At 43.7% G+C, this 26,453-nt stretch overlaps 1 protein-coding gene and 2 gene segments (V, D, J or C); 1 reads left to right on the top strand and 2 right to left on the bottom strand.

Annotated features, from left to right (window-relative positions):
• Window positions 1-10,044: 10,044 nt before the first annotated feature.
• Window positions 10,045-15,170, bottom strand: LOC146257185 (immunoglobulin kappa variable 2-29-like). The segment is given in 2 exon segments: window positions 10,045-10,379; window positions 14,838-15,170. Coding segments are annotated over 2 exon segments (408 nt in total).
• LOC146257186 (Ig kappa-b4 chain C region-like) lies at window positions 11,338-13,224 on the top strand. The segment is given in 3 exon segments: window positions 11,338-11,342; window positions 11,862-11,953; window positions 12,615-13,224. Coding segments are annotated over 3 exon segments (417 nt in total).
• Window positions 15,171-17,262: 2,092 nt separating the features above from the next.
• Window positions 17,263-26,453, bottom strand: part of scn4ba (sodium channel, voltage-gated, type IV, beta a) — an 11,138-nt gene continuing 1,947 nt past the window's right edge. The window contains exons 2-5 of the mRNA XM_084673505.1: window positions 23,448-23,611; window positions 22,477-22,696; window positions 22,167-22,296; window positions 17,263-21,756 (exon numbers count right to left, since the gene is read on the bottom strand). Of these exons, the coding sequence (XP_084529631.1) occupies window positions 21,663-21,756; window positions 22,167-22,296; window positions 22,477-22,696; window positions 23,448-23,611 (608 nt within the window). The 3' untranslated portion in view covers window positions 17,263-21,662. The remainder of the gene's footprint in view (window positions 21,757-22,166; window positions 22,297-22,476; window positions 22,697-23,447; window positions 23,612-26,453) is intronic.

The raw sequence follows: 26,453 nt of genomic DNA, 5'->3' as shown, positions 1-26,453 counted from the left end.
TTTCCAAAAACATTGGCGTGAGATTCGGTGCGAGGGTCAATCCGGGCCCCCCTGCACACAGGGCCCCTAGGCTGCAGCCTAGGCAAGCCTGTGCAGTAATCCGAGCCTGCTCACAGAGAAACTGTGGTTGAAGAGATGTGTGAACTGAGGCTTGATGCTGTCTCAATGATCACAGTCTCTGTGTCCCTCTAGCGGTCAGTGTCAGTATCTCACTCTGTGTTTGGACTCAAGGTGATGCTGCTGACTGCAGACTCCATCTCTCTTCAAACAGACTCTGAATACATGTGATCTACTGAGATATATTCATTATCAGTTACCTGTTGTTCAGTAAGGCCAACAGTGATTATATTCACCCAGAAATAACAGTCTTGTTGTGCTCTAGCGTAGTTGCTATATTATCTGATGTGTAAACACAGAGTTGTGTCATCTATGTCAGAAACCTTTTAGAAAAGGATTCATTTGTGTTGTCAGAATGTTAATCTTTTGAATGTTAAGGACACTGCAAGCAGCAGTCTTATTTACTGCACAGTAGCAGCTGTGTTGTGCCACCATCTCTTTGTGGGGGCTTTATTGATGAAAGCACATGCTATTTAGGTAATAATAATAATTCGGTTTTTTTATAGCGCTTTTCTAATACTCAATGTTGCTTTACATGTATGAGTACAAGCAAAACAAGACAACAGTAAAATATAAAGACAAAGGATTGAAATAATAATATAAATTATTATCATAATATTATAAAGAAAACTAACATATAAGTCTAGTAGTGGAGGGGAGGGAGCAGGGGATGTTGAAAAGGTGAGTTTTGAGGGATTGTTTAAATAGTGCTATATTGGGAGCCAGACGGATAGGGAGAGGGAGGTCATTCCAGAGGGAGGGTGCAGCAAGTGAAGCTTCACTTATAGTTTTTTTCTTGGGAATACTGAAGCGAGTCAACACTGATGTTCTTGCATGCTCAGCTTGTGAGCAACCTTTTGTGCGCAGGTCTCGAGGCCCATCCCCCCTTTACTAACGAATAACAGAGACACACAGGTGAACTGGTGACGGACGGACAGCTGATGAAAGAATCAATGCAGAGTCACAGCGCCAAGCAGAAAAATAGAGAGATGTTGGTAAGGGAATAAATGGAGAGATGGATGAAAGGGCGAGTTAGAAAGACAAAGAGAGCAGCAGACACAAAGAGAGGGAAAGGAGAGAAGGACAGCTGATGCAAAGACAGACTGGGAGACAAATGGAGAGACGAAAAGCTGTGGACACAGACAGGGAGGACCTGCAAAGACAACTTGAAAAAGAGAATGACAGACAGAGAGATCTGGAAAGACGACACGCACAGGAGCTCCAGGAGGAGGAGGAAATATGAAAACAAATAGAAAGAGAGAGAAAGGATGCAAGACAGAAAGAGGATCTAAGAGGGAACTGGAAAGACAGAAACATATTGACAGTGATGCCAAATGGGATGGAGGGAGCAATAGAAAAAGAAGCACTGAATAGGGAAGTTGAAACACCTGAAGTGGATTACAGACAGAGGAAATTCTGCCAGAACAGGAGCAACAAATTAAGGAGAGGGAGAGAGCAAAAGGAACAGAAAGAGAGAAGACCAAAAGACCAAAAGAGGACCTTCAGAGGGTGATTGAAAGACTTGAAAGAGAACTGTGGTGGGAACTTGAATAAAGGGACGGACAGAAAGAAAGCACGAGCAGGAGAGAAAGCAGACAGATGAGAGGCAGATAGAACGGGAGAGTGAGGAAGAGAGACATCAAGAAGGCCTGCAGAAGGAATCTGAAATACTTCAAGAAAACGAGAGAGACATTAAAAGACTGCAGGAACATGAATAGGACCAGTCCAGACACACAGAATCCCTGCAGAGAGAACTTGATCTTGTAGAGTGCTCAAAAGCTGCTGGACAGAGGCTTGTTGAGCAAGAGATGGATGATCCAAAGCATGCAGACAAGGTGGAGAGATCAGAGCAGGAGAGTCATGGAGGACAGCCAGAGGGAGGAAAAACAAATGGAGGAGGCTAGAGAAAGCAAAGACAAGAGACCAGGGATGGAGGTGAGATGGAGACAAAAAGGCAGAACAAGGCAACAGAAGAGACAGAACAACCCAAGAAGGAGAAAAGGAGAAAGAGAGGGAGGAGGAGGGGGAGAAAGAGAGAGTAAGAGAGATGGAGAAAACCCAGGTGGCCAAATTGCATGACGTCCTTTGTAGATTACAGATCAGTAAAGGTCAACTGTTATGTATAATCTCAATCATCGAAAAGCAGTCCAAGGATTCAGATTATATTGATTATGATGACAATCACTATTATAACTGGAAATATAGCTGCGAGCAGCAATGGCAGATTCCTCCTTCAAAAAGGCAAAATGTTGTCAAATTGACATAATAGATAGTTACACTGGGATTAACCAGAAGACTTGAAACTGTAATTTTTGTCAGAATAAAAAAATAAAAGTTAACACCTTTAACGGGATTAGAACCCTCCTACTAATCCCTTCGCAGACATTTGATTATTCCGTTTTTTTTAATCATGAAATAAGACATTTCTCCAATGGCAAGCATTGTCAGATTTGGTTAAAGTTCAAACAGCTGTAATTTAGTCCTATTCATATATGGGACATAAAAATGGGACGACAGAATGACTGGGTTGCTGCTGTAAAGAATAGCTTACTCGTAGTGATTTAAAAAGGTTATTTGGGGTGCCATAACTTGTCATGGAGGGGAATTCATGCTTTGCATCAGCGGTGATGTGTCCTGGCTTAGGTTGCTGAAATCAATTTGTGCAACAGGCAAGGGATCCACCTGAACAATCAATATACTTCATTAAAGCTAACTCAGTTGTGAATCTGACACTACGATGCATAGACTCCAAGTAGCTAGCTACTCTGGTAAACCTGTCTTGTTTCGCAGTGGTTTACACAGTCTCGCTAAACAGATAATTAGAGTGTTGTTATGGGCTCAATTAAACACTGATTGTTATGTTTTACAACTGGAGGATTGACCGGTAGAATAGAAACCGTTCTGTCCCAAAAAAAAGCCTTTGAACCTACAATCCAACGTTTACCTGCACAACGTCTCATCCAATTGAGCCATTCCCAGATCTGGACCAGCCATGTTCAGTAACTGGATAATAAAATAAGGCAATCATTGTCAGATTTGGTCCAAGCTCAAACAGCTGTAATTCAATCATATTTTCACATATCAAGGTGAAACTTTGCAGGGTACTTCAGGGTGTCACCTTAAAGCCTATTAGGTTTGAAAAACCATAATTCAAAATGAAATTTGATTTAATGACACAAACATATTGAGGCAATGTGGACATTTACATTAGTACACCCCTTCAAACCATTTTGCATTTGATTCAGCTGTATTAAGTAAGGTTTTAAACACATCAATGATACATATCTGAACAACATTTTAAGTCAAATGGACCTTTGGTTCAATAATTTTGAAGGTTTTCTCAAATTATCACTGTACAGGAAAATCCATCATGGCGTACAATATGGGTCCCTGCGGCTTTTTTGTTCCTCATGAAATATGGAGCACGTACACCAAGTTTCAGAAGAATTGGAGCAATGGGGTGGAAATGCCATCACTTTGATAAGTGGACATTTGGGCATGGCCTGTGGCACCCCTTATGGTCTGATGTGGGCCAGTTTTTGTTTGGGCGTAAGTTGTAGCATGTTGTATCAATGTGCTAAATTTCTAAACTTTTTACCATGAGTACATGAGATAATTTACAAGAATAAATATACTGTAGCTGCAAGCAGCGATGCAGTTTCCTCCGCAAAATGGCAAAATGTTATAAAAATGTACATTGTAGAAAGTCAAGAGTTGGAAAACAAGAGAGCAAAACTACTTCATGTTTGGCCAACAACAATAGGCTGAATGGGGATTTGAACTCATGAGCATAAGGCAACAAGTTAGTTTCTCTATCCTCTCTGCTATACACCAACTGTTGAATCCTTATGAATGAAAGCGGCACACTATTAGATTTGGGACAAAGGTTAAGAAACGGTTGGCATTTCAAGGTGAAATTGCATGAAATTGCGCATGGTATTTCAGAATGATGTCATCCTGTTGAACTAATCAGATAATCAAAATGATGACAGGCCTGTGATTGATCCTGTGACGTTGCTCATTAGAGTGCATTGTCTTGGCCATTGAACTTTACTCAATGTTATGAATTCCTGCGGTCAGTTTGTGTATAAAAAGTAAACTGTTTCTCCTGTGGCAAGCGTTGTTAGATTTGGCCAAAGTTTAAGCAGTTGTAATTCAATCATATTTTGATATATCAAGGTAAAATTGCATATATTATTTCCAAATGATGTCATCCTGTTTAGTTAAACAGTTAATCAAATTTGTGACTAGCCCAAAGGCAGCGGCTGGATTCGAACATGTGACCTTGCACTTTGCAGGACACCATTTCAACCCATTGAGCTATCCCCAAGGATGACAATGAGGATCAGTTACTGTATAAAAAAGGAAGCCATTTCTCCTGTAGCATGGTTTGTTAGATACGGTCAAAGTTTAAACAACTATAATTCAATGATCTTTTGACATATCAAGGTGAAATTGTGCATGGTACTTTACAATGATACATCTTGTCTAACTAAACAGATATTCAAGTTAAAAGAGACTTAAAGACTGTGGTTAAACTCAAACCTACAACCTCAAACTTTGCAGGGCACATTCTTAGCTCATTGAGCTATTCTCTGTGTTGACAACTGTTGCGTTCAGTTACTCGGTTACCCAGAGGTCACCATTTCTGTCAGAATGTGTGACCCCCCCCCCAAAAAAAGTGTGACCCCACCGTCACTGCTTCCCAAAGGAGTAAAAACTTCAAACGATGGTTTGGGGTAGTTATGTCATCCCTTCACACTAATATGGACCCATGTTTTCTTATTTGGAGTCATCACAGAGCCTATACCACAGAGGTCACCATTACTGACGGCTGTCAGAATGTTTGACCCCCCCCAAAAAAGAATGTGTTTTCCCACCGTAACTGCTTCCCAAAGGTATAAAAACTTCGATCGATGGTGTGGTGTAGTTAGTTCATCCCTTCACACTAATCTGGAACCATGTTTTCTGATTTAGAGTCATCACAGAGCCGATACAACAGAGGTCAATATTTCTGACGGCCGTCAGAATGTGTGACCCCACAGTAACTGCTTCCCAAAGGTATAAAAAATTTGAACGATGATTTGGGGTAGTTATTTCATCTCTTCACACTAATCTGGAACCATGTTTTCTGAATTGGAGTCATCACAGAGCCAATACAACAGAGGTCACCATTTCTGACGGCCGTCAGAATGTGTGACCCGAAAAAACAAAAATAAAAAAGAATGTGTGACCCCACCGTAACTGCTTCCCAAAGGTATTAAAACTTTGAACAATGGTTTGGGGTAGTTATTATATCCCTACACACCAATCTGGAACCATGTTTTCTGATTTGGAGTCAACACAGAGCCGATACCCCAGAGGTCACCATTTCTGACGGCCGTCAGAATGTATGCCCCCCCCCAAAAAAAGAAAAAAGAATGTGACCCCACTGTAACTGCTTCCCAAAGTTATTAAAAGGTTGACATGTTTGGAACCCTACTGAGACTGAGCTCCCATGGTGCCTGAATCACCAGACACACCTCCTCCACCCTGCACCCAGCTCTCTAAGTTCATCACCAGACACACCTCCTCCACCCTGCACCCAGCTCTCTAAGTTCATCACCAGACACACCTCCTCCACCCTGCACCCAGCTCTCTAAGTTCATCACCAGACACACCTCCTCCACCCTGCACCCAGCTCTCTAAGTTCATCACCAGACACACCTCCTCCACCCTGCACCCAGCTCTCTAAGTTCATCACCAGACACACCTCCTCCACCCTGCACCCAGCTCTCTCAGTTCATCACCAGACACACCTCCTCCACCCTGCACCCAGCTCTCTAAGTTCATCACCAGACACACCTCCTCCACCCTGCACCCAGCTCTCTAAGTTCATCACCAGACACACCTCCTCCACCCTGCACCCAGCTCTCTAAGTTCATCACCAGACACACCTCTGTGGTGGACTTCAAAAGCCCCAAAGGTTCAAAAAAGGCCAGTCAGAGATCGGATTACAAAGGCTTCGATTTATTGCAAAAGGACTGGGAATACATTCGCTAGACAATCTCTGCCGAGATGTGTCTAACTTAACATGGATCCAGCAGACATTTATACAGCAAGTTACACGTCATACAGATATATTCTTGGTTACACATTGACAGTCTCTTGATCAGTCTTGGGTAATCTCAGGAACAGATGGGAAGAATGTTTGTTTGGCCTTGTTAATGAGTCCCCAGGGTCCGTTTACTCTGGGTGGTCAGTTTTTATGTCAAAATGACCTGACTCTGTTTTGTCCAAATTCAGAGAACCCTTGTCGGGACAAGGCATTTCATTGAGGATGATGTCAATGAGAACACTAAATGGATTATCACAGGACATGTTTATGAGAATCTTTGCACAGACAAGTGATTCAGCTATTTCTATATCAAAGTGTACAGCCTGGTGTCATACCATAGGCTGCTGACAGAGACTTGTGTCCTGATCTGACCTCAACATAGTGTATGCCTAAAGTACTGGTTTTCGAGGCCACAACACCTCCTCCACCCAGCACCCAGCTCTCCAAGTTCAGCACCCCTCAAGTTTCCCACTCTTGATCTAATTGAGGATGAGCACAGCTACACCTCATCAGCCTCTGTTCCTACAAAGGCAGAGCCACAGCAGCTCAAAGGCAGAGAACACTACCTTTGGGCAAATGGGTGAGAAGTGGAGTGCTGAACCAAATGAAGACCGTGAACTGTCGTGGACATTTTTGAGAGAATCAATCGTTTAAGCTAAAGTCGGGTGAAGTAAAGAGTTAATGTTTATTTGATGTAGATTTAAACATAATAACGTTACCAACATAACATCAACAGCACACAAACATAAGACAATAACACAAAGACAATTCCATACAGCTCCATCTAGCATTCTAGAATGGAACCGGGAGAATCCAGCCCACCAGCACTACTCAGCTGATGGCCCTGAACCCCCCGGAACATTCTTCAACAGACCATTTTATAGATACAACAGTTCTCAAAAGTGATTGGTCCATCCTACAGACATGAAGCTACACCAAATCTCTTCTGTCATTGGTTAAATCCTTAGAAAAATACAGTTGAATCCACATTGTCTTTGGAACAACTGTCTCTTCTCCCTAGGTGACTCTTGCAGGTCACCCAGACTTCCCATCTCCTAGACTTCACATCTCCTAGTTAGGTGTTATAAAACTACAGGTGGCATCTCTACCAAATGAGTTGAATCCACATACATTGTATCAAGCTTCTGACCCAACTGTAAACTTCTTCTAAAACATATTAATTGTACATAGGCCCAACATTTCTTTCACAGAACTCACCAGTTTTTTTTTTCTTTGTCCACTGTGCAGCAACAGACCGAGTCATTCCAAAGAAGCCTGGCTTCCTGGAGCAGAGAAGAAGAACCTCTCCAGCAACAATTCTACTAAAGATGGCTGACCTGAAAAGTCCTTTAGTTTTTTCGTTTTTCATTAAAAGGCACAGCTGTGCAAACCAGACTTAGTCCGACTCTTCTGCTCTGGCTGTGCCATACATACGCGTCTCTGTGTGATTGTTACACATGGTACACCCTTTCAAGGATAGAACTATCATAGAGGTACACTGTAGTATTAAATGCAGAATCTTGACATCTCATCCCATATCTTAGAAGGAAGTATTGTATAGATAGTATGTGTACTTGTTATTTCAGGGTAAATAAGTCACTATAACATGCACTTCATTCATTTGACCACCAAGACCCAGGCAGTGATAGATCAATTATCTGTACTAATACATTTCTGTAATCAATTCTAAGTAAGCATGTATGTTTTTTCTTGCCAACCAGCAATGGTTTCCGATGAGTTATCATCATTAAAAACTGTACACATTCTCACCTTCTACTTTTACAGGAGTCTCCTTAATGTAAAATACACAGACACAGAACACCTTCAGTGCTCATCTTCTTGTAACATTGTTTGTTCAAGAAGATAATGGTAGAGTAGTTGTTGTTGTTTAGACCTGTGAGCTGCACTCCAGAGGGCAGATGTAAAGCAGGGAGAGTACTTCCTCATAGCTTGGGGTGGTTTTTGTATGGCTGTTTTTCACTGTGTGAACGGGTTGGCTTCATGGTGCTGACAGTAGTAATCTCCTGCATCCTCAGCCTGGACGTTATTGATTGTCAATGTGAAATCAATATTATATCCGGTGCCATGATACCTGCCTGATATAAAGGTACTTGCAAAGTTGATGATGAATTTAGGAGCTTGTCCAGGTTTGTGATGGTACCAGGCTAAGTCATCATCGATGTTACTGCTGGCTTTACAGCTGAGCGTGGCAGAACCTCCAGGCTGGACCGACAGCGCTGCAGGACTCTGGGTCATCAGGATGTCACCTGCACAGCCTGAAATGAGCAAGGATCAGATTGTTATTGAGAAAGAAGATAGAATACAAATCAAAAGAAGCAGTCTTCATGTCTTCACATCAGCTGTAAACATCCTCATCTTTAAGGTCTTGAAAGCACTGGGGTGTTTTTACAGAGGGAGGTAAGTTCAGTAAGATCTGATTCTAAACGACTTACCTGTGGAGAGCATGGCCAGTACTACGATGGACAGGGAGCTTGAAGACATGGCTGTCTTGAGATTCTTATCCAGTCAGTGGTGAGTGTTGGACAGGCATGGTTATAAACACTGCTGACTACGCAAACAACACAAGCTCTATATGCAAATGTTCCAGAGACTCTCATGAAAACACCACTGCTGCAACGTTGTGGTTGATGGTCTGACGCGACCTTGAGTAAATAATAGTGACTAGACTCCCTGCAGTGCCTCCTGTTGGACTAGTCATTGCTCATGAGGTGCTGATTAGGAGCATTTTTTACTTTGCCAAACTGTAGGGAAGTTTTTATAAAGTCTGGATCTGTGTCTTGTACAGACAAGACAAATTGTTTATATTCCTTAATCTGAATTTAGAAAGTATGCATTCATCTTATTTGTGAATGTTTACCATTCTCAGCTGGACAATAAATTAAGAAGCATCTATGTAGATCAGAGAGCAGAGAGACAAGGAGAGAGAGACCAGCTGCTCTGAGGAGCAGTGAAGCAGAACCGGTATGCAAAGGTCCTTCCTGGAGACACTGTGAAGCCTTCAGACACCAACTGTATGGGTCAGAGCAGAAATACAGACTCTGAATATATTTGATCTACTGATATATATTCAGTAACTCAGTAATAACAGCAGTTCAGTCAAGACACTCATGATTTGAGCATTTATTGATAACCATGGACATGGAAATCGGTTTGGCAGAGTGGATGTATCCAGTGGAAGCACTCCCTGCCTCTATCATTAGCTAGCAACATCCAAAGAACGAGAATGAGGCAGAGAGAAAATAGAGAAATAATCCCCTGTGATGGATAGTACATACAGACAACACAGGGAGATGGGAATGGTGGACGGTGGCAGCAGCACAATCATACAACAACCAGGAGTGACTGTGTGCGTATCCGTGCAGCCTTATAATGCCGCCTCAGTGGATGTGGGCTAATTGGCTTGAAGCAGGCTGACACAGGTGTAGTTAATGAGCGTAATGCAGGACGCTGGCCGAGTGTCATGGCTGAACTAGGATTTGCTCATTGATGATATTCTGCTCTGAGTCCTGATGAATGGAAACAGTCACAGATTCAATCAGTCTTTATGAGTGAGAGTCAATAAGGACAGCTACAGAATAAATATCAATGGAAATAAATTCCATCATAAACAACTGTACATGTTGTTGCTTTGACGTGAGGGTGGGCTAGTTAACATATGAGCATCACTGATATGTTCATCTCAGTGTAACAAAGGCCAGTCAGTGTTCCATGTCACTGTCTCCTCCCCCTCAGCACCTGCAGTAGGTCCCAGCTGTGGCAGTGCAGTCACTGTGCAGTCTGACTGAGGGAGGTTTTTGTACAGCTCTGCATCACTGTGTGAACACATTGACACTGATAGGGACGTGTATACTCTGACAGTAGTAATCTCCTGCATCTTTAGCTTGGACTCCACTGATGGTCAGAGTGAAGTCACTCCCAGATCCACTACCACTGAATCTAGATGGAGTCCCAGACTGAAGTGTTGTAGCCCTGTAAATTAGGAGTTTAGGAGCTTCTCCTTGTTTCTGGAGGTACCAGTCTAGACAAGGTCGACCTCCACAAGTAGCAACATTACTGCTTGTTTTACACTGCAGAGAGACTGTCTGTCCTGGGAGAACAGTTTTCACTGCAGGAGTCTGAGTCACAGTAATCTGCCCTCTGGACTCTGGAAAACAGACAACATAGAGTATTGTTGAACGCGATGTTGAACATGACAAAATATTTTATGTTTTGATTTACAAAAGACACATGCATCTGAATCACATGTACTGTATATGTAAACACCCTTGTTACGAATGTCACTGACTTCTTACCCTGAATAAAGAGAGTTAGGATCCACACAATGCTGATAATCAAAGTCATGGTTGTTGTAGATTCAGTTGTTGTGAAGAACAGCTCTCAGTCATGAAGTGTTGAACTCACATATAAACACTCCCAGACTACTGAAGCTCATACATGCAGCATGCAAATAAGTCCAGCATGTGTCATCTATTTCAGTTACTGGGGATGTTCCCTGGAGAGAGATGCATGTACAAATATTCTTTCCCATAATGTCTATATGGATGTTATACGTATATAACTACAACAACACATTTACTAATTAATTTAATTAATCTTGAAAACAGTCCTGTGTACTACAAGTATATTGTATTGTAAGTGGATTAGACAGCATATTGAGAAATGTGTGGAGAAATGTATTGACAGTCAGAAATTCATGAACTTTCTTTCTACATGAACATTGTTGACCTGTCTCCTTGTCATTATGATCTTGATAACAAGACCATCAGCAGAGATAGTCTTCCTCATGTGGTCATGTATTCTACCATCAGCCTGTTCACTCATGCCTGGACTAAGTTCCTAAAATCAGTGAACACTTCAACAAAAGCTGCTGGGATTCTCTGCTAGTGGAGTCTGTCCTCTGTGACTCCACCCCCACTGTTAAGTCTGGGATCAACATGTAGAAGAAAGGAATATACAACATGGATCACTGTCCCAGCTGCTCTCTAGCCTGTGGACAATATGGAGGAATACCAACAGTGGATGTAATGCTGGACACTGACTCTGTTGTCATGGAGTCTGATGAGGACGACACATGAGAGGTTCACCAGAGTAGATCCTGAAACATGGAGTAGGATTACGATACAGACCCAGGTCACATGATGCTGGAAACAGAGCCTCAGCTGCTGTTGAAGAGAGTGGAGTGCAGGATTGTGTAGTCTGCTGTAGTCCAGTGTTGTGTTGTGTGAGTCCAGGTTGTAGCAGACAGCAGCTGTGTGCTGTGGTAGAGCTGCAGCATCACAACACAGAGAGGTTTTTGTACGACGACTTAACCAGAGTCAATCACTGTGGTGGACTTTTGGTGGAGGCACCAGACTGGATGTTGGAAGTAAGTATCTGAAAATATTAATCTTCTCTGTTTTTAACTAAATATATTTTTACATCGATACTGAGTGTCACTTGTCTGAATATAGTATTGTTTTCCAACCATTTAGAAAATTCTGAAAAACAAGATTTCAGACATGAAAATACATGAAGAAGTCTAAACCTTTTTAATAATTCTGAACATTAGCTAAAAGGAGTAATTGAGAAAGTATTCTTGATGCTTTAACAAAGAAACTAAAGTCTAAATAAGCTGTGGTGAATCCAGCATCAATAGGAGGGAGGTTTTTGTACGGGCAGTAATAGAGGTTGAATCACTGTGGTACACTTTTGGTGGAGGTACCAGACTGGATGTTGGAAGTGAGTAACACTCTTTACTGAAAGGCTTTTTTAATGCTTGATTCTAAGTAGACATTTTCAGCCGGTTTCAATAATTATTTCCAAAAGTGTCCACTTATTTTTAGTAATTTTCTAATAGAAATCAACATGGTTTAACCATCAAATCCTTAGAGTTCATAAAAATTGTAGAAATTAGGTTTATTTTCTGGTACATACTGTAAAATTTAAAATGTAAATTTTTGATCCTACAGTTTGTGTTTTTACTTCATCTTAATGCTGTTTGTTCATGGGTGGATGCACTGATCGTCTTATGAGATTTGAAATGTTGTTTTAGTTATTTACGCACCTGCATGTTCATATATTAATATTTACAATTTCTATTCATGACATGCATTTAGATTTTGGTTTTACACCAACAGATACCATATAAATGATCATTTCATTTTCTCGAAAAAATACCTTAATTTTGTTGCCTCATCACATAATATTTACTTAATTTCAGATATTTACTTAATTTAATTTCTGCATTAACACTATGATAACATATTAATATTTTCAAATGACTGCAGAGGTGATTGCGTTAGTCTTCAGTTGAAATAGCAGAAGTCCATCTCTGTCTTCAAAGACAATCTCTTAAACTGCTGAATATGTTTGTAATCTTACGTATTGTGTTTGTCTCCAGGTGACCGTGCCCCCACCCTGACGGTGCTGCCCCCCTCCAGTGAGGAACTGTCCAGTAAGAGTACGGCCACGCTGATGTGTCTGGCCAACCAGGGCTTCCCCTCAGACTGGACCCTCAGCTGGAAGGTGGACGGGAGCAGCAAGAAGAGCCAGGAGGCCAGCAGGGGGCTCCTGGAGAAGGACGGCCAGTACAGCTGGAGCAGCACCCTGACTCTCACTGCCCAGGAGTGGACCAGTGTGCTGGAGGTGACTTGTGAGGCCCAGCGGGGCTCCCAGCCTCCGGTCACTCACACCCTGAAGAGAGAGCAGTGTTCAGAGTAGCCCCAGGCTCACCCAGCCCTGTGGAGAGGGGCTGCTTCCTCTGCTGGGACTCTGTTCTGTTTTCAGCCGTTCTCTGTCCTCCTGATGGCTCACATGCAGACTAACAGGGAGCTTTGCTAGAGTCCACGTGTCGCTGCTCTCTGTCCACTGAGCTGTTACCAGTGCTAGTGTTGATGTGTTCTGCTGGAGGTCACTCTCCACTCTGTGCGTTGGCTTTGCTTTGATGCTTGAATGTTGTTGTTTTAGTCGGACAATAAAGAAGTATTCTTGAATTTAAAAATAAGGAATTTGACTTGATTCATTAAAATGTTGATTACAGTAATCATGAGACGGAATTGCATGTTGAAATATTTCATTGCATCGCTATATTTTCATCAGATTATTAAATCAACAAGAAACACTATCATAAATGATAAAACATTACTGTTTCACTGATATTACGACTGTACATGGCTGTAAACAGATCTAGACCACACACCAGTCAGGTTCCATTCATCATTGATATTCATCTGTCATCATGACACAGCATACAGCTCTACAGGAGACTTTACCTTCTACCACCATGATACCATAGGATTGTGCTCACACAGAAAGGACAGACTCATCCAAAATCACTCATGTTCAATCTGAACAACATTTGAGTTCAGTCATTAAAGACAATAGTATAATGTGCAGTGATAAATCATGGTCCCTAATGTGTGGGACCCTGATGATAATCCCCCTTAATCCCCTGGGGTCAGGTGAGCATCTGGTGACAGTGCTGCTCTATTCTGGGAGTAGCAGAACCAGCCACCCTGAAGATGCAAATCTCAGTTTCACTCCCACAGCTCCCCATGTACAGATGAACAGTTGAGTCTAAAATACCCTGGACTGGGCCAGGTGTGAGGGGGGGCTGGTCTCATTACTGAGGGGGGAGAGGAAGGGGTATAGTGAGTCATCTAACTCCTGTCTGAGATGAATGTGACACAGGAATGGAAGTGGGGACTTCCTCTCAAGTCTTCATGTCAGAGACCTATTTAATACTTAATAATAAATAAACTACATGAAACATTCATGAATAATAGTTAGTTTATGTTTTTGTTTTCAAATGACTTCTTAAATAACCAATTTCAAAATGTACAAGATACACTAAAGACACTGTCAACCTGATAGTTGCATGAGGAACAGTCCTAGATAAACATCACAGTGGTATGTTCTGCATGCTTGTGTGTATTACAGGGCTTGGCCTCTATTACTGCCCGTACAAAAACCTCCCTCCTATTGCTGCTGGATTCACCACAGCTTATTTATACTTTAGTTTCGGCTTTTTATCATGGACCTTTTTAATCTTTATTGGATGGTGTCAGTTTAAGGTAGACAGGGCAGGCAGGGGGGAGAGAAGGGGGAAGACATGCAGCAAAGGGCCCAGGTCGGATCAGAATCCAGGCTGCTGTTTGAGGGCCTACTGTAGGTGCTGAGGGGGAAGAGACAGTGACATGGAACACTGACCGGCCTTTGTTACACTGAGATGAAAAGACTCCACTGATGGTCAGAGTGAAGTCTCTCTTAGATCCACTCCCACTGAATCTAGATGGAGTACCAGACTGACGTGTTGTAGCCCTGAAAATAAGGAGTTTAGGAGCTCCTCCAGGTCTCTGAAGGTACCAGGCTAGGAAGTCACTATTGTACACAGGACTGCTAACTCCACATCCTATAGAGACTGTACCTCCTGCAGGAACAGCTTTCACTGCAGGAGTCTGAGTCACAGTGTACTGCCCTCTGGGCTCTGGGTGTGAAGAGAGAAGATGAAAGAAGAGACATAAATGTTAAGGATACATCTGGATATGACAAAACATTTGCATTGCAAAAAACTGTTGACACAAGTAAATTCTAAAGTTGATATTTTATGACAGAACTCTCTTACCCTGTATGTAGACAGCTAGAGTCCAGATGAAGATGGTAATCAGAGTCATGGTTGTTGTGGGTTCTGTTGTCATGAAGGACAGCTCTCAGTCATGAGGTGTGGTGAAACTCACAGGACTATAAACCCTCCCAGAACACTGAAGCATGTGCTGCCTATGCAAAGTGTCCTCTCTGTTCAGACACACTTTCTTGGACCCACAGAGAAACTGTGGTTGAAGAAATATGTGAACCGAGGCTTGACGCTGAGTCTCCATGATCAGGGTCTCTGTTTCTCTCTAGTGGTCAGTGTTGGTACGATGACAATTACAGTTTTTCACAATTGCTAAAACACAAAACCCCATTATCCGAATCAAATGTTCAGTGAACTAAACCAATTTGTCAAATCAGACACTCGTTTGGCAAAACTCTAAACACATTCTCATTCACTTAACACATTTTGCACTGTGATGCACTTGTGGGCAAAATGGTAAACACAAGTGGCAAACACAGTTGTTATCTGAAAAACACAATGACTCAAAATTGTTCACACTTGTTTCTAATGCTGGTTTGGGACAATGTCAGTTTTCACCGTGGTGTCCAAATACAAGAATAGTTCAACATCAACCAGCAATTTTTACTGTAAATGGTTGCCTTCCATCATACAGCCCTTTTCTCAACCCAAATGAAGAGTTTTTCTCTGTGTGGCGGTGGAAGTTGTATGACTAAAACCCATATACCAGGGTACATCTCCTACAGTCAGTGGAATTGGCCTGTGGTAACATAGGTGTGGAGTGTTTTCAAGGCTGGATCCAGCACACCAGAGGGTTTTCTTTGTTCTTTGATGACAGTACTAAGTTGTGATGGTTACTGTAATATTTTCAAATCAAACCAAATGTACAGTATTTGTAAAGCCCTTTTTACAAGCAATGTCACAGAGGGCTTCACATACGCCGATAGAACTGCCCCTCAGCCAATCTCAACCCTCAAGGAAAACTCTCAGAACAACTCACTAGAGGAGAAAAAAATGCAAGAAACCTTAGGAGGAGCAATTCAGTGAGGGATCCCCTCCTCCAGAGATGGTTGGCAAAAGAGAGGTGCGGAACACAGGCTAAACATAGTCATACGTCAGGAAAGTGTCAATGGGTGTTGAAACACCAAAATTCTGTGTTTCAAAAATCCAAAATGCATTTTTTTTTTGCTATATAAATGCATTTACTGTTTATGCATGAACACATTTGTCTTTACAAATAACTATATGGCCTGGATTCTGTGTTCTCCACGTTTTTGTGTTGTGTCTAATGATTGCTCCATAGTGTTTATATATTGATTGGTCGTGTTTATGATCTGAAAGCATAGTTTGATTTTGAACACAGGTTACATGGTTTAAGAGCGAGTGTTTGATTTTGCCATAAGAGTCAGAGATTTGGGAAATTGAGTTTGAATATTCGGTTTTGTGTTTACAGTTTTAAGAAATTGATTGACTGTTTCAAGAAATGCGTTTCAGCACGACTCGCCAGATGCAGAGCCATGCAGAGCAAGCCCCGACCCGACCCAGATCCTTGGCTTGAAGCAAAGGCCCCGATGGATCTTGGTGGTATTGCATTTCTGTTTCAGCAACTGTCTTGTTTCGGTGATTTTATTATAAATCTATTATTGACATTACATTTTACATTTAGTCATTTAGCAGACGCTTTTATCCAGAGCGACTTACAGAAAGTACAGGGACATTCCCCCGAGGCAAGTAGGGTGAAGTGCCTTGCCTAAGGACACAACGTCATTTTGCACGGCCAGGAATCGAACCGGGAATCGAAACTGGCAACCTTCAGATTACTAGCACGATTCCATAACTGCTCAGTCACCTGACTCCCTACAAAATATTCCTGTTCTCGGATACACACGCACACACATATATTTTCATTCGCACACAAACAAACACACAAAAATAAGCTAGCACGCTCAGACAAAACATGTCAGCTAGCAGGTTACACACACACACACACACACAGACATACATACATACATACATACATACATACATACATACATACATACATACATACATACATACATACATACATACATACATACATACATACATACATACATACATACATACATACATACATACACACATACATACACACATACTATGTGTCTGAGGACATATGTCCGTAAAGTGGTTAGGTGGTTGTCCTTCTTTCCACTAGGGAGCAGCATGACCCAAACAGTCTGTAACATCTATAAACTCAGATTAATCCAATAATTCTCATTCTTGTCAGACTGTCTCTCTGGACCGTCTCTCACTATTGTCCAGTTATTATTCTAGTGTCGTCAGCTGTGAGTTCAAGTGTAGAATAACATCCTTTAATTTGTGTTCAATAACGATGAGGACTGAAGGAACACGTTTTATAAAATAAAAAACAAATAAACAAATCAAATATGAGCCATTCTATTTTCACAATTATCTGTCATTTTTATTCAAACTGGTATTTCCCTTATATACTTTGAGGTGCATAGCCACGAGGAGGATGAACATACAGAATACAGGTACAGAGGAAGGTTAGACTTTCATTGTAGATGTGGTCAGGAGAGCATGGTGACAGTCCAATCTGTGACCCCGTTACAGAGAGGGTGGTGTGTACTCAGACCAGACCTCCATGTCTGACCACCTGTCTGTCTGATCACCTGTCTGTCTGACCACCTGTCTGTCTGACCACCTGTCTGTCTGACCACCTGTCTGTCTGATCACCTGTCTGTCTGACCACCTGTCTGTCTGATCACCTGTCTGTCTGACCACCTGTCTGTCTGATCACCTGTCTGTCTGACCACATGACTGTCTGACCACCTGTCTGTCTGATCACCTGTCTGTCTGACCACATGACTGTCTGACCACCTGTCTGTCTGATCACCTGTCTGTCTGACCACCTGTCTGTCTGACCACATGTCTGTCTGACCACCTGACCACTTGTTTGTGTATGGAGAGACAATTATAAACTGCACACCTACAAAATGTGTGTGTGTGTGGAGCTAAAGAGCAGTGAAGCCTCAGCCAGCGTTCTCTGATCATGTGGCCAGTAAACGATATTGTGGGATATGATCACATGTTGTTACCTGCACATCAATTGTAAGAAGAGATACATCTAGACCACATGGGGCCTTAGGCTTTCTCAGCCTGGTTAAAATGCATTGGGCAAAAAAGTTTTCTGCAGGAAAAAAGATTTCTGCACTGATTCAGGGTCAGACGTAAAGTCATGGTTCCGGTTGAGAACCGGAGGCAGATTGATCAGGTGACCTGACACCAGACCAGCCTTGTTGGTCTGCTCTGCTGTGGAATGTGGGAAGTGAGGAACTGACCAGTAGACTCCTGGCTTGGCAGTGGAGTAGTTGCTCCGGCAGTAAGGGTAGTTCCTTCAAATGTACAATCCAAATCTAAAGGAGGAACCTGGAGTGTAATCCCATCCTGCAGCTGCCAGATTTCAGTTTATACTGGTAGGGTTGAGCCCATCCTAACTTCTAACAAAATATAATTTGAATATTTTTACAGTATCATATTTTTGTGAAGTATTTTCTTTTATGACAAATAAAAATGCTTTTCCTTGTAGATGCCCCGTTAGCATCAGCACGGTGGTTCCCACCAGTCGAGCAACAGTGGTGTTCAAAAGTGTCCCTAGTAAGTGTAAGGTCAGACTGTCTGAGTGTATCAGGTACCGGAAGCTGCCACAAGAGGGCAGTGTTGAGCTGCATGCAGTATTATAAAACATGCAGCATATGATGCGCCACTGCGTCTGGCCTCTCACAGGCTGAGCTCGTCTCTGCTGCAGCCATCAGGCATGACCAGCAGAGCTCTGAGCTTGTGGATTTGCTCGTAATATAAGGGGCTGGAGAAGGCATTACTAGTAGAAAGAAGAGCAGTGACTGGAGCAGAGAGAGGGGAGGGGGGGCGGAACATATCTTAACATCCCACCTCAGCTAAAATTTGTAGTGAAAATCACACAATTTGTCCTATTAGACACACACAAGGATTAAACGGCTAAATAACTAAAACTGGGACAGACATGAATGGTTTGGTGGTGAATGAATGAATTGTGTCTGTGTTTGAGAGAGAGATAGACAGAGAGAGGACAGTGTGTGTGCAAGTAAGAGAGAGAGCGATGAAACCATGTGTGTGTGTGTGATTGAGAGTGTTTATGTGCTGCTTCTGGTAATACAATCAAGCCTAAAATTGCCTCCTTGCGTGTTTAACATTCACAGGGTGTGTTTAGGGTCAAACCAAGGCAAGAAGATGAACTATGACCTTTCGGCAGGCCGTGCATAGGTCAGGCAGAGCGCCACCATACCACACATTTGCACAACGTAAAGCAGGCTCTGCTATCATTCTGTCACCCCAGACATTTGAGTGTTGGTATGGCAACGCCCAGGCTAAAAGCTTATCCTGGCCACACCACAGCCAGAGCTCCTGATCACAGGTTTAGTCAAGTGCTAGTCAATAACTTCTGCAAGGTACACAGTTACCCCAGAGGGAGAGGAAGGGAGGGAGGGAGGGCGAGTTGACACACCAGGGTAAAACCCAAGCACAGATCTCCTAATCTGTATACAAAGAGGCCACATCAGGATACAGTTTTCTGTTTTAGCTTTGACGCATCATTCACCTAAACAAGGTGCAGAAGAACTGTTGGTTGCTTGTAACTAGCGGTGATGATGGTGCAAAGCCCATAAATATAACTGGACTGCCCAGACAGGAAGCTGTTTTTCCCAGACAGGAAACTGGCATTCTATGCCTCCCTTCAGAATCACCGTGGCCCCTCCCCTAACCTCACCAGGACACCAAAACTTCCTGTATTCTCCTCTGGCTCCTCCCCTCCCCTAAAGAACATTCTAGATCGGTGATGATCGGAGAGATTAAGAGTAAAGTACCGGAATATGGAGCCCCATCACATCCCTAACTAGCAACAAAAAACTAGAGCACAAACAAGGACATCAATGCGATGTGGCAACATAATGATACAATGTTGACCCAGACAATTGTACGGCCTAAAATGTCCACAAACCCCAAAACAACATCACCTATAAAATATTTTGACATTTGAAGCTTTCTGTGACATTGACAAAAGGTATGGCTCTTATTCAACAGCAGATCAAAGAGTTTCAGGATCAAGATCCCCTGTCGTCCCCCTCGCATTTCACTTTGGATCAAAGCTTATGCTAAATCATTATATTATTCCTTACTGTTTACAGTCTGGTGAAATTAAGCTCAAATAAATGTCACCACCACAATCAAAATGTTAAAGCTTGCCTAATGGACATTCAACAATACTGACAGTATACTGCAGCTACGATAATACTCTCGTTACTCCAACTACACTGTGTAGAGAGGTACCGGTATGTATAAATTCCATGGCGTCATAGATTCTAAACTAATAGAAAACAGAGCCGAAGGTAGAACCAGCAGCATCTCTGTCTTCACCTTGTGACAAGGTTCACTTTTACAGGATTATTTAAAAATTCAGAGTTTCTTTCTACAAACCCACCTAGGTTCACTTCAAGGGAAGGTGACTTGGTTGACATGCGCGTGAATCACTTTGTAAACAACAGACAGAACCCCCAGCAGGAACAGGATGTTTGTGTGGTTCCTGACCCAGCTGGTGGGTCGGGGAGGGGAGGAGGGGGGCATTCTGCTCCCACCGGTCAGCTTCAATTCAAACGTCATCGGCCCCCATCTATGACACTTCTCTCAGGTAAACCCGGTATCATAGCTGCTATGTGCTACACATACAAAACAGAACACATGCTATAAAAAAAACATTTCTCAGTTATTATTAAAGCAGCAAATAAAGGTAATTCTTCTCTATATGGAGGTTTGTTTCCAGGGGTCGTCTTTTGAAGGGGTGAGAATTTGTTTTTTTTGGAAGGGGTGTTTTATAGCAGTGTCATTCCAGGCACCTGTGTTTCATCTAACGCAAAATAATCAAAAGAATCAACGAATCAGTTAGATCAGAAAAGTGCTTGGCCAGATCCAACACATAATCTAATGACCTCTCCTCTCTCTGCCCAGTCATAGCAACTGATTTGAACCCTGAATCTGGACCTAAACCCCCAGTCTGTTACCCCTGACCCTAATGAAACCCTCCCACTTCCTATAATAGTCTTCAGAGCCTCCTCAGAACCTGTACCAGAATCAGACCCCAGGACTCAGGTCCAGGTCCCATGTCCAAGTCCAAGTCCAGATCTAGAACTAGAACCAATACCTGGACCAGAACCATGAGTCAATAGTATGTTTTGGCTTCAGGCAGCCATGGGGCAGTGTTATACTGAACATGGGTTCCGTGTGGTCAGAGCAGTGACTGTGTCTGGTTGGAATTGTTCCATATCTTGTATACATATCTTGTGCTATTTAACTACTGTATACAGTATGGCAGTCAGTAGTCTATGGCAGTGTGTGGGTGATACTGTCTGGTGGGTCAGTGCAGAAGGGAAGAGAACATCAGAGTATTCTAGAAGGTTCCACAGTTCTCTAGAGAGGTTCTGGCTCACTATGGTCCAGGTAACAGCCTGGTTATATGACATATCACGTACATGTTTTACATTCTGATTTTCAGATTGCAGAATCGTAAGGGGTCATTGGTCAGTGTTGGATCCAGCAGGAACACCTTTTGTCTACCTCAAAATCCCAAGCACAATCAAAAATACATATTTTACATGACATTGGTTTTCACCTACAGTGGGATTATATAATATATGATATATATCTTTCATTCTCTTGCTCTGTCATATTTGCGAGTGTACATATACACGTGTGCAAGTGCCTCCACCCAGCACGTCACACATGGTTACAAACACGCAGACGTCTTCATGCCTTTGGTGTTGCTTTGTCGTCTCCTTTGGCTCCTGATAATCCATTTTCTGTGTTGTCATTTCCTGAAGAGCTCACAAGGCACTCTTTACTGAAGAGAGAGAGAGAGAGTGTGTGGGCAAGAGAGAAAAAGAGAAGGAGAGGGAGAGCACAAACGAAAGAGAGATATTTTGTCACATACTTAAAACATTTCCAAAAAGTTCTGATGCCTTTCTATTTGAAAGGTTAGCAGTTTCTGTCGTCTCCAAGAGTGGTGTGGGAGAAATCGAGGATTTGCTCTGTGCTTTTTGGCCATCAGTAGTTTGGCCTAGCTTATAGGAGTTCTGATATGATAAGAACCTGCTCTTTTCAGGACTGTCATGGATACAAAATATTGATTACAGTTGGAACCTAAAGTATACAAATGATTAATGAGAGAGATCAGCTAATCTACTGATTGCGATGAACATAAGATCATATGATATGCTAAATTCCTTCCACAGCAGTCGCTACAACACTTACTTCTTATCCTGGTCCTTGAGCACAAAGTTCAGAACCAGGGCTTTGACCACCATGACAACAATAATCAAGCCGATGACTCCGCCAACCACAGACACAATGATGGTGGTTAAAGTGGTGTCCACCTCTTTCACTGCAGAGAAAAACAGAGACGGAGAGTGTGGAGGGGGGGGGGGAGGTGAGAGACGAGTAATTAGGACAACATGGCAGGTTTGTCTGCAAACATGCGTGATGGCAAGTTTAAGAAGGTGGGAAAGTGTGTGCACAGTATGGGAGCATAGGTAACATTATATTATAGCGTGGTCTGTCTTACGCTCTCCAACCACGTAGAGCCTATAGATGGCGCTATGGTTGCGGTTCTTCTCCTTGGGGTTGCGTGCGAAGCAGACGTATTCGCCCTCGTCCTCGTAGGTCACGTTCCACAGCAGGATGGAGATGTTGCTGATCTTACTGGAACCCACAAAGTCCACCCTCTCATGGTACACGTACACCCTGGGCTCAATCCCCTCTGACGGGATCATGCCCTCACACAGCTGTGGAGAGAGGGATGGAGGGGGAAAGAGAGAGAGAGAGATGGGGAGAAGAGAGGGATGGAGGGGGAGAAGAGAGGGATGGAGGGGGAGAAGAGAGGGATGGAGGGGGAGAGAGAGAGAGAGAGAGAGAGAGAGAGAGGGAGAGGGGAGAGGGGGAGGGATGGAGGGGGAGAGAGAGAGAGAGAGGGATGGAGGGGGAGAGAGGGAGGGGGATGGTGGAGGGGGGAGGGGGGAGGGGGGAGAGGGGGATGGATAGACGGTAAAAGAGTAATGGAGGGGAGGTGTGAGAAGTATGGGAGAGGGGAAGGGAGGGATGGTGGAGGGGGAGAGAATGATGGTGGGGAGGGGAGAGAGGGATAGTGGGGATGGGGAGAGGGGGATGAAGGGGGGGACAGAGGATGGTTGGAAGAGGGAAGGCAGGGATGAGAAGGCAGCACAGCGGGAACAGAAAGAAAGATGACAAAGGAAGGCAGTGAGAGGAGAGGGAAAAAAGGGAGGAGAGAAAGAAAGGACAACTGATTAAAAGTTTCACTTCATCACATCTGTACTACGTCTGAATAAACAACCTAGCACTACACATTTCATACAATGGGAACATTGACTCCCACAGTTGGGTAGGGGACAATGTTGGACAGTGTTGAGGTCAGGCTTGGACAGAGATGGGGGTCAGGGTTGGACAGTGATGGGGTCAGGGTTAGATCAGTGTGTCGGGGTCAGGGGTCATGGAGTCATCATGTTGTGTGTGGCGGACCCTGTTCATGGTGCCGTTGTCGTTGTAGTGCCAGTTGAAGTAGAGGTTCTTGATGCCAATGCAGCTGGCGTAGGTGCAGGGCAGCAGGACTGTGCTGCCGTTCATCGCCTCCACGAAGGACACCTTCCCTGTGGACACCTCCAGACCCTGGGCACACCACACACCTGGTACAGACACAAGACACAACAATTGACCCTAGTATAGACACAAGGACTGACCCTAGTATAGACACAAGGACTGACCCTAGTATAGATACAAGACACAAGGACTGACCCTGGTATAGACACAAGGACTGACCCTGGTATAGATACAAGACACAAGGACTGACCCTGGTATAGACACAAGGACTGACCCTGGTATAGATACAAGACACAAGGACTGACCCTGGTATAGACACAAGACACAAGGACTGACCCTTAAAATGACAGACACAATTCCCACTGATTCTGATACAGAGGCCCAGACGAAACAATTCCCCTCTGACAAAACACAGAAGGGGAAATGATTTCCAACTTGACAGATGATGACCATGACAGGTAACTTAACTTGTGTCAGTTAATCTTCCTCAAGCCTCTTTGCAAACCACAGCACAGCCATATGAGGCTCTGACCCAGCAGGCAGGGAGAGATGTGTGTCCTTCATGAAAGCAGGGTGTGATCCCTGAGTCACCGCCACCCTGATGAAGGAGAGCGGCCCCCAGGCTCAAGAGCAGAGACACGCAGGGTAATCTATGGCTTCTCTCGCTGTGGCTGTCAACCCCCACAAGGACACACTTTAACTGGATTGGTTTAAAGGACACACACACCCACACTTACACTCTGAAACGGACACACATTGACACTGAGAGGCACACACACACGGACGCACACGCACATTGAGGGGGAGGAGACTGAGGGCAGACTGCTATCTCTGCTTCCTGCAGTTTGGCGGCCATGTTTGGAGTGACACAGCAGGCAATGGTATTCTCACCATGTGTCCTACACACACACACACACACACACAAACACATCATCTGTCCTGCACACAGCACAGCTCCACGCTATTAATAACCCACTCATCCCAGCTCAACATGACACTCCTCTGACCAGACTCGCTGTGTCTAGGTGTCTCCCTCCATTAGACCTGCCTTCCATCGTCCAAGCACTTCCTACCTAACTAAAGCCCATGACAATGTCTTCATTTAGCAGACCTCCCACTCCAGACCTCTTGATGTCACATGTTCCTCCACCTGCATCTGGTGGAATGCAGGTGGAAGAGCAGCGTCCACTTCCATGACAATGTAAAGCAACCACCCTGGTCCACCCTGACCAACCCTGGTCCACCCTGACCAACCCTGGTCCACCCTAACCAACCCTGGGGGACAAACTCTGCACTGTCTGACCCTGGACCAAGGAGAGGAAATGGAGGAGAAAAAGAGGAAATGGTAAATGAGAGGAGAGGAAAGGAAAAAGAGGAGGAGAGAAAATAAAGGAGGATGGGATAGGGAGGAAAGGAAAGCAAATAGAGGAGGAGAAGACCCGCAGGAGGAGCGGAAAGAAAGAATGAAAAGAAAGATGGGAGGAAAAGAAAAGGAGGAGAGGAAATAGAGGAGAAAAAGGGGAGAGGGAAAAGGAGAGGAGGTAGAGGGGGTGAAGGTGGGGAACAGAGAGAAGAGAGGAGGAAAGAGAGGGGAGTAAGAAGAAGTAAAGATGTGGTAAACAGGGGAGCTGAGAGGAATGAGCGGTAAAGAAGAAAGTATGAATTATTAAATGTGTTTATGGTGCGGAGGGGAAATGTGAGGGATGGGAGAGAAGAGAGGGAGGCAGGGAGGGTGTAGAAGGACAGGAAGAGAGAGAATGAGGGATGGGGGCACAGAAGAGGACTGCGAGATTGAGAAGGGTGGTAGAGGAGAGGTGGACAGAGAGAAGTGGAGGTTGGAGTGGAGAAGGAGTGGAGGGAGGGATAGAGGGACGTGGTGAAGGAGAGGTAAAGAGAGGATGGAGGGATAGAGGGACGTGGTGAAGGAGAGGTAAAGAGAGGATGTATGGATAGAGGGAAGTGGATAGAGGATAGAGGGAAGCCTCATAGAAAAATGGTCTAATAAATTCTAATCTAATCACTCCAGGTGTTCACCACCATAGCCGATTAGGAATATATAACACAGGTGTGTGTGGCAGTGTGTGAGTGGGCCTGTGTGTGTGCGCGTGTGTGTATGAAGACAAATGTTGAGGTCAGGGCCAATCTCAGATTGGCATGGCATATCACAGCTGTGGTGTATTCATCAGGACCACTCAGGGAATTATGGGTCTGGCTACATTTTTCCGTTGCCACGTTAGCTTTTGTCGCCAGGTTAGCTTTGGGTTGCCAGGTTAACACACACACGCAAATGTACAGTTTACACAGTCATCCACTGCAACACACATACACACAAGACACACACAAACACAAGTACCAACTCAAACATATTTACACACATACATACTCCGCACACACACCCCTGCACTTCATGCCCCAGAGTGAGGAACAGCTGTGATAGATTAGATGATATTGGACTGGATTCTTAATCTGGTTCCGAATGCATGGGATGAACCAGGCCTTCAGTACGTAGATGAGCTAAGAGTGTGTGTGTAAAAGTGTGTGCCTGTGTGTGTGTGTGTTTGTGTGTGTGTATTACGTAAGACAGATGTTGAGGTCAGGGTAATCTCAGTTTGGCATGGCATATCACAGCTGTGGTGTATTCAACAGGACCACTGAGGGAATTATGGGTCTGGCTACAATTGAACAGGTTTGCTTTGGGTTGCCAGGTTAGCTTTGGGGTTGTACGGTAATGTACACTATATTAATTTGGCATTCAGACCCCTTATTCCAAAGTGACATATGAGGAAGGGGGATTAGAACCTGAGAGAGACCTCTTGACCTTCCATATACCTATATAATCAGATTCTCTGGCTCAAAGATATACCCAACCTGACCGTGGAGACATGGTGTTATGTATTAGAGAGGTCTGTCCTTAATCACTGTTTAATT

This window comes from Hypomesus nipponensis, chromosome 15 (assembly GCF_054491055.1).
Source record: "Hypomesus nipponensis isolate SF chromosome 15, ASM5449105v1, whole genome shotgun sequence".
Classification (NCBI taxonomy): Eukaryota; Metazoa; Chordata; class Actinopteri; order Osmeriformes; family Osmeridae; genus Hypomesus; species Hypomesus nipponensis.
Note: the sequence above shows the minus strand (reverse complement) of the source record. Positions and strands in the feature narration are given on the sequence as shown.